This window comes from Gekko japonicus, unplaced genomic scaffold (genome assembly GCF_001447785.1).
Source record: "Gekko japonicus isolate JY-2015 unplaced genomic scaffold, Gekko_japonicus_V1.1 scaffold883, whole genome shotgun sequence".
NCBI lineage: Eukaryota > Metazoa > Chordata > Lepidosauria > Squamata > Gekkonidae > Gekko > Gekko japonicus.
In genome coordinates this window covers 172,370-181,295 of record NW_015169801.1, presented here as the reverse complement: position 1 = coordinate 181,295, position 8,926 = coordinate 172,370, and the positions used below count along the sequence as shown (strand labels likewise).

The window sequence follows — 8,926 nt, the reverse complement described above, 5'->3', positions numbered from 1 at the left end:
GGGCCTCGTTATGTCCCCCCCCCCCCTGCCCCTCCCCCGGGGGAACTGCGATCCCCCCCCCCCCGAAATGACCTCTGCTTGTGAGCAAAATTTCTACTCTGTGAGCTACTGGCATTAAAATTGTGAGTGAGTGATTTGGCTACTGCATACATTAGTTTGCTCTGGAGCCATCCTTCCTGAGCTAAGACAAAAACGTGTGAGCCAGAGGCTAAAAAACTGTGAGCTAGCTCACACTAACTCAGCTTACAGGGAACACTGGTGGGAACACAAGACTGCAGGAGGAGGTGGGAAAGTCACCACATATGCATAGGATCCAAGACAATGTAAACGTCTCATAATTTCTTAGCTAATTCAATTGCTTACCTTGTCCAGGGACGAAAGTTCTAGAGAATGGGGCCAGAAGAGGAAGAGGCGTTAACGTGGGACGGATGTTCTTCATGTTTGACAATTGAGCTGGTGCTGGTGACTGGGCTGGAGAGGTAGCAGGACTACCTATTTGTGGACTGTGCTGTAACTTTATGTTGGAAAGAAAGAAAATATACATGAGTAGAGGAAGCCAGTCCTTTTTGGTGTATTTGGAAAATTCAGTACACTCAGTTTTCATATTTATCCACTGCTTACAAACAGATGCTTCTTTGAACCTGCATTATGATTATGATGCATGAAATGGCAATCTAGGCAAAGTTGGGTTTTCTTCTGTGCGTTCAGTTCATTGGCATTAGAAGGTGTTCTTCTAGTGTTCTGCCTTCTTTCCCATATAACAGAAATCAGGCAGGGTGCTTCCTGGGAGTCCATTCTTGTTAGAATCAATCCCAGCACTGGTGTCTCTTTCTCTTGTTGCTGCTCTGTTCCTTCCTATTCCTCTGCCAGTAAGACTGAGCCTATCCATGCTTTCCCAATCAGTTCTACAATGGGTGAAACATTTGGAGCTGGCGTTACAGCTGCAGCGCTTTTTGGATGATGCTTCCGTCCTAGACCCTTTCCAGTCTGGTTTCCACCTGGGTTATGGGACTGAGTCAGTGCTGGTCGCTCTTGTTGACGATCTCCGAAGGCATCTGGATCGAGGTGGCGTGGTGGCACTGCTGTTGTTAGATCTGTCGGCTGCATTCGATACGGTCGATCAGCAGCCGCTGGCCCGCTGCCTTGCCGATGTGGGGATTCAGGGGCTTGCCCTTCAATGGCTTGTCTCTTTTCTCCAAGTTCGGGGAGAAAGGGTGGTGATAGGGGTTGGGGCTCCCTCTCCTGACCTTCAATGGGACTCCTCTGGTGCCAGCGCCGGTGGTTAGGAGTTTGGGAGTGCTCCTGGACTCCACCTTAATTATGGAGGTCCAGATGGCGGCCACTGCCAAATCAGCCTTCTACCATCTTCGGCTGGCTCGGCAGTTGGTTCCCTTCCTCGACTGCGATGACCTGGCCACCATGATCCATGTGACGGTCACCTCGAGGCTAGACTACTGTAATGCTCTCTACATGGGGCTGCCTTTGTCGCAAATCCGGAAGCTGCAGCTTGTGCAGAATGCTGCAGCTAGGCTGTTGATGGGCCTCGCTAGGTGGGAGCACATCTGGCCTGTGTTGAAAGCGCTGCACTGGCTGCCAATAGCGTACCGGATTCACTTCAAAGTGCTGGTTCTTACCTTTAAAGCCCTATATGGCCAGGGTCTGACATACCTAAGGGACCGTCTTTTCCCATATGTTCCCCCAAGGGCACTACGGTCGGGGTCGCAACACCTCTTGGTGATGCCAGGCCCTAGAGAGGCCAGGTTTGCTGTAACCAGGGCCAGGGCCTTTTCGGTGGCGACTCTTACCTGGTGGAATGAGCTCCCGGAGGAGATCCGGGCCCTGCGGAACCTTGCGCAGTTCCGCAGGGCCTGTAAGATGGAGCTCTTCCACCAGGCTTTTGAGTAGGAGCTGCCGCCACCATCACACTACCCCACCACCGTACCATCACTATTGTATTACCATTGCCACACCATCGTTGTTGTGCCACCACCACCAATTGGATTAGATAACATCGGTGTGTGTGATGGCCCTGTGACAAGTTATCTATAATATCACATGGAACCATACCACTAAATTCAGTCTAAAATTCCCGGGATGCCATGGATTTGGGACTACCATCCCCAGGATACCATCTTGTGATTGAAGATCTTCTGAAACATCTGGAGCACTTTATGCTGTTGCAAATGTTGGTTTTATCTTGTTTTATTGATTTAACTATTGGCATATATTGCCTTCCTTGTGTTTTAATTATTGGCCCATGTTGCCCTATTTGTGAGCCGCCCTGAGCCTGCTTGCGGGGAGGGCGGGCTATAAATCTGAACAAATAAATAAATAAAATAAAAAACAGATGAGTCTAAAAGCCAATGTACCAAATAGACTTCCTCAAATAAACAAAGAGCACTAAAAAGATGCTGATTCACTGCTTGCCACTCAGAGTAACTCCTTCAGCTGTTTTCAATAAACACAATGTTCAAACGAACTGAGTTGCTGTAAAACATTAAGATTTCTCAGATCTTTATAAAGAAAGTTTTTAAAAAAAAAATAGGCGGAAGTGTTCAATACATAAGGCAAGGCATACCTGTGCAGAGCTATCCAGAGCACCAAAATCTGTTGACTTCTGTCCTCTTTGATGGTCACAATAATATTTATTTTGTTTCCACTGGGGAGGTGAATGGGGTCGAGGCTGAGGATTGTTGGGTATATTGAGTTGCATCATTACCATTCCTCCTCCTGGTGGTGCTGCTACTGCTATGAAATGAGATTAGAAAAAGAACATGGTTTAAGTTTGAAGACTACCCCTTCCTGAATGGTAAGAATTAAGTAATAATAAAAATTTTAAAAGGCTACGCAGGAAAGGAAATGCTGAAGTGCATGGCCAAGACTTGTCCAGGGCCTTGTCCTGAAGTTTGGTTGCTCTTTATCTTTCCTTTCCCTCTTTGTGTCTTTGCTCTCTTTGGGGACTGACTCTGAACCAACTCCCTTTGTGTTGTGACTCGCGGCCACCAGCCACCTGACCTCCACCATTTGTGGGCAGTTATCAGGCCCAGACTATCAGGCCACTGGCAAAAACATTGCAGTGCATGTGGCCCACCCTTCAAAGTGGCACAAGCCACAACATTCACAGATATGGGACCCTGTGGCATCCTTCTAGTCTGCGATGGCCTGGGGTCTTCAAGGCACCACGTTAATGCATGTTGCTCACTTCAGCATTTGGTGGCTCTTCACCTCGATTTGTATGGAGTCTGAAAGGGCTTTCCCTTTATTCCCCGGGCCCTCACCAACCCCTCTCACATGTACCACTGCCAAAGTAAATGCAGCTGTCCCATCTCTCACCCTGCTGTGAAGGTGCTGCTTACTGGGTGTGAGTAAGGGCCTTATTTTGGAGCTGGCTGGCAGGTGTTTTCCTTCCTCACATTGTAGAGGGGGCTCCAGTCCAAAGCCATCGCCTTTCACTCGCTCCACTGTCAAGGTGATTTGCTGGCTGGCCAGCCTTTTCCCCTGGGCCTCATTTAGCGGTTGGCAGGTCTTCCTCTTCATCCTCACCACCGTTGTCCCTTTCATTCGCTCTCTGCTGTCAAGGTGATGGGCTGCGTGCATGAGCATGGTCAAAGGCCTTGTTTAGGAGTGTCTTCCTTCTTCCCCTTCCCTTGTTCCAGGGCTCTGGGGGAGCCTTCCCTTTGTAAGATGGCTCCAGAGCCATCCTCTTTTGCTTGCTCTGCTGGTCAAGTGATTGCTGGTTGGCCAACCTTTCCCCCCTGGGCCTCATTTTGGTGTTGGCACAGGTCTTCCTCCTCACTGTTGTCCTGGGGCTCAATAGCCATCCCCTTTCACTTGCTCTTTGCTGTCAAGGTGACATTGATGGGCTGCATGGGCATGGCCAAGGGCCTTGTTTGGGATGTTCCTCTTTCTTCCCCTTGTTCCAGGGCTCCAGGAGTCTGGGGAGGCCTTGCCTTTGTTTGATAGCTCCATGGCTATCCTTTTTCACTCACACCACTGGCAAGGTAACTGCACTGCAGGGACAACCAACGTTCCAAGGCAAGTAGTAGCCAGGTGTTCTTTTTCGCACAGCAGTGTGTATGTACCCTGACTCCAGTCTAGAGTCCTCTAGAGCCATGGTCTTTCACTCTGCCTGCTGGCAAGGTGATTTCAGGGCATGGCCAAATCCTTCTGGGGTGTTTGAGAATTTTGGGGGGGTTGCAACGTTGAACGCATCGCCAATGTATGGGCTGCATTCCAAAGGCACCCCCTTCTTTTATCCCTCAACTCCCCTAAGCTTCGTTTTGCTCAGACAGTGATGTGGTACAATAATGGGGGTCCTCCTCATCCAAGGACTCGAGTAGTGGCAACTGGCTAAGGTCCTCTGCTTGGGTAGTTCAGAGTCCTCCTAAGTCCAGATCCCTGACTGTGTCCTTGTTGAAAGAAGCTGGTCACGGGCTCCAGTCCAGAGCCATCCCCTCTCACTTGCCCTGCTGGCAAGGCGACTGCTGGCCGACAGCGCAGGGTGTGGGCAATCCTTCTGGAGTGTTGCTGGGAGTTGCCAATGACCATGCTTATGCCTGTTGCTTATGCCAGCCGCAAGCCAGAGCCCGGGTGGGGGACACAACACACAGCATACAGGGGACTCAGTCTCGGGGGCCTTCCCTTAGTTCTGTGGCTCTGTGCCCAGAGCCATTCCCTGTCAGTCAGCCCACTGGCAAGGTGACTGCCAGGGATGGATGTGGTTTCCAGCCCTGGGTATTCGCTGGTGCTCACCAAGGAGTGTGTCCTTTTATTCAGGCTGGTCACAGGCTCCAGTCCAGAGCCATCCCTTCTCACTTGGCCCGCTCGCAAGGTGACTGCAGGAGGATAGCAGTGGACAGCTAACACTTCATGTGACTAGGATGCTGTTGGGCAGCAGGTTTGAGCTGGAGCCACCTCTTCCAGTTGTGATCTGTTCTCTCAAAGGTGGCCCACGGCAGTGGTAGGGCTTGGGTGTTTGTTGCACTGGGTGGGCTAGGCTTTGAGCTGTTCTCTAACTTGCCCTGCTGTAAAGACAATTGTAGTGCACGGCCATCAGCCTACCCTTCTCCGTGACAGTGCAATAGTGCTGGTGACAGTCCTGCCTGCTTCCAGAGGAGGAGGAGGGACCATACCAGGGAGGTACACTGTGAGTTTGATGTCTCTAGCTTGCACAGGGTCCATTCTATACACTCCAGAACCAATGCTTGACATTCCCCCCAAAGGCACTTTCTTGGGGGCACGTTCTCTGGTGGGCCGTAACTCAGACCCTCCAAGTCCAATCTGCACATAACTTGAAGGGCGTGGGGGCATCCCGGCAAGGCCTGATACAAGTTTGAAGCCTCTAGCTCACACAGTACATTCTATACGCTCCAGAACCCACACCTAATGTCTCCCCCTAAAGCACTTTTCTGGGGGCACCTTCTGGGGGAGGGGCGTAATTCAGACCCCCTCTCTCCAATCTTCACCAAACTTGGTGGACAGGTAGAAGAGAGTCAGCTGGAGATCCCTTGCGAGTTTGGAGTCTCTAGGACTCTGGGTGCCGTTCTTCCATATCCTGAACTTACCAAACTGGTTCAGTTAGTCAGAGGTCATTTTGGTTCAGGTTCAGTTCAGTACTCGGCACGAAACACAAACTGAACTGCTTTTTTACAGTTCATGCCCATCCCTAGTAGCCATGTCACAGTGTTTGCATCATGGAAATAATCTACAAAAGCAGTGGCACTGGACTTCCTCCATTCACTTTTAACAGGACATAGTGGGAACCCTAATAAAATGACTCTTCACAAGCAGGGCTAAACCACCTTATTTTGCACTCTGTTTACTTACGACACTGCATCAGCTGCCAGAATGCAACTAATTATGGCACGGTGCAACGAAAGCCAATCAACTAGAACCAAGTGGTGAATTAACTGGGAATAAAGGTTGCACTGAAACAAATGAAGCTGGATTACTGTACAAAATTTAATGTGAGCATATACTGTTCCCCCCAAGGAAGAAAGGGACTTCAGCTCAATTTTCCCCAAGATTTCCTTTTCACACCTGCACACTGTTGTCCTTGGAGCTGCTGGGAGTTACAAGGTGATGTCGTTCTAGGAAACTGTATCGGCTCCGATCCTGGGGGCTGCAGATATGCTACTGATGAGCTGCAGAAGGAAGGGAAAAAAGCTCCTGTTTGAATTCACACTGTACACGTCAGCCGTGCATTTTCTGAAAGCCACCTGCTGCAACATTTCAATATTCCCAAAGGAAATAACTGGTTGGTTCTGGAACTAGAAGGCAGGTTCTCATTTCTCCAAGCCTGGCAAAAGAGCTAGAGGCAGGGGAGACTATCTTCCTCATCCCCGCCCCCTCTCCAGGTTGAAGAAGCTAACCATGCTTAGCACAGACCACTGCTTTGGCTAGCACCTCCAAGCACACCTTGGTGTCTCACACCTTAGCTACGATTTGTCAATGTATAATTAAACAGGGATTTGCGTGCTTTTTGTTCTAAGGGAAAATGAATGCTACTTAAATATAACATATTTAAATATGAAAGAAACATTTGCCATGGGGGGGGGGGGAATTGTGACTCAAATTCTATTTTCCTCTCTCTTGTTTCCCTGTAAATTATTCATGGAGTGACTTTTTGGAAAGGTGGCCAGACTTTGAAGACTGCAGTGATATGTTGCACTGATGGCAAATGGCTTACTTTTAAAGAAAAAAAAAGCTTTCAAAGCAAGATGCGCTAAGCTCGAAGGAATCCTAAATAATAAAAATGAACAGATACAAAAACAACCTCTGAACCAAGATGATCTCAAATTTTATTTTTATTCTGCTTTGTGAGAAACCAAATAGTAGGAAGCGGTGAAGGACACTGCAATTCTGTTCGGCTACCCAAAGTAATGCTTAGAATCCCCTCTCACTTGCACAAATCAGCCGTAAGCATTCACACCCAAATCGATTTTCTCCCTTCTCTTAACTTTGTGCTCAGTACCACAGTTACAAAGCAGAGCCACAGAGAACATGTAGCCTTGCTTATCGATACAGCTCAACACTAAAACCCCCCCCCCCCAACTTGGCCATTAGTAATTAAGTTCACACTGTTTTAGAAATCCACAGCATTGCTATGGGAAAAGATTGAGCACTATTTCCTTTACTTCCTGGAGGAGAGAACTCCTGAGTGGCACTCCATGAGCATGACAGCAGGCTACATGCTCTATGGCCCCGGTCACATGGGCCGGATATTGCGGGGGGGCGTGGCTAATTGCTCCGGAGGAAACTAACATGTGGCTGCCCGAGCACACGTCCCGGTTGAGGTCCCGTGGTTTGGGGGAAATGCCGATCAGACGGGTATCCTGCAGCGCGGCACAGAAGCCACGCCGCGCGATCACACTAGCAATCGCTCTTTGTGGGCATGCGCTGTTGGGCGCTATTGCGCAACCTGCGGAAACGAACAGCAGTGAGCGCCGGATGCCACTAAGTCCACCAGGAACGCGATCAGACGCCCACCCTTGGCCCGCGGTTTCAGGAAACTAGTACCTCGTAGGTACTAGTTTTTAACTCCGCACTCTCGGTGGGGAGCCACGGGTTCGCCACGGGAGCACTGCGCTTCCCAGATGTTGGGGTGAGATCGCGCCCGGAAAATCCACGGGACTCCCGTGCCTCTCCCGCGGCAACTTTGCCGTGTGACCGGGGCCTATAAAAACTAACTGAACAGGCCAAGTGAAAAGGAATTTCATCCCCTCGCAGTAACTCCTTATATCTGCACGAGCAATGTGTGTACAGCATAAGATCTTCCTCTATAAACCAGGGGATTTGTTTTGGCAGTAACATGTGCCAAGAGTGCCAGATCGACATAATGGGTCAGCATGTCAGAGTAGAACGACAGAGATCTGGATTCAAGTCCCCATGTTGCCTGAAGCTTTCTGGGTGACCTTGGGCCACTAATATTCTCTCATCCTAACCAAACTCTCAGGGTTGTTGTAAAGCTAAAATGGGGTATAGAAGTCTATGTACGCTACTCTAAGCTCCTTGGAGGAAGGGCAGGGTAAAGGTTTACAAGATAAACTTAGGATTGGCCATCTTTAAAAAAACCCAACAACCTGCTGTCTTTTCTATCTCACAGAAGGAAAATCAAACATTGTCTGTTTCAGTATTTTTCACTGCTAGTAACAGCATCAACAACTCTGAATATTGCTAGAACAACAAAACCAGGGCTTTTTTTGTAGAAAAAGCCCAGCAAGAACTCATTAGCATAATAGGCTACACCCAACAGCAGGAACTCATTAGCATATTAGGCCACACCCCATATTACCAGAAGTGTGGTCATCCAGCCACACCCACCTTTTGCTTCTTATTCTGTTTACCTTGTTTGTTGTCAAAACCCAGGGCTTTTTTTGGAGCAGGAACTCCTTTGCATGTTAGGCCACACACCCCTAATGTAGCCAATCCTAATGAGTTTCAGCTGTTGGGTGTGGCCTATTATGCTAATGAGTTCCTGCCGGGTGTGGCCAACTTGGGAGCCAGCCGGAACTCCGTTCCTGTGCGTTCCTGCCCCAAAAATAGCCCTGAACAAAACATTGTTTTCTTATCCATCACTGATTTCTTACATGGTCCTTGGAATAAATCCAGGTGTAGCAACGGCATCTTGTCGTCAACTTACACTCGTCTGGATTCAGATATGATGACAAAACCCAGCTTGGTGCTAGATGCAGCCTCTTTGCCTTGTGCCTTTCTTTGCTGTTGGCAAACTATTATTCGCATTTCCCCACTAAACCAGAATAACAAGCCATGACCAATCTATGGTATGCAATTGGGGGGGGGGGATCTGCAAACCTTCGCTTTCTAGTTCAAATGAAACTGAAAACTATATAAACGTTACATTTGTGCTAACTACATGTGGTCTGACTCCCGCGAAACAGGAGGAGCTTGCAGAATTGAATCTTTG

The 8,926-nt window shown here is 48.9% G+C and overlaps 1 protein-coding gene across 1 annotated transcript in view; it reads right to left on the bottom strand.

The window, feature by feature from the left end:
• The window catches only part of R3HDM1 (R3H domain containing 1), a 75,416-nt gene that overhangs the window by 4,820 nt on the left and 61,670 nt on the right, over positions 1-8,926 (bottom strand). The window contains exons 21-23 of the mRNA XM_015417117.1: positions 6,040-6,165; positions 2,579-2,748; positions 364-514 (exon numbers count right to left, since the gene is read on the bottom strand). Of these exons, the coding sequence (XP_015272603.1) occupies positions 364-514; positions 2,579-2,748; positions 6,040-6,165 (447 nt within the window). The remainder of the gene's footprint in view (positions 1-363; positions 515-2,578; positions 2,749-6,039; positions 6,166-8,926) is intronic.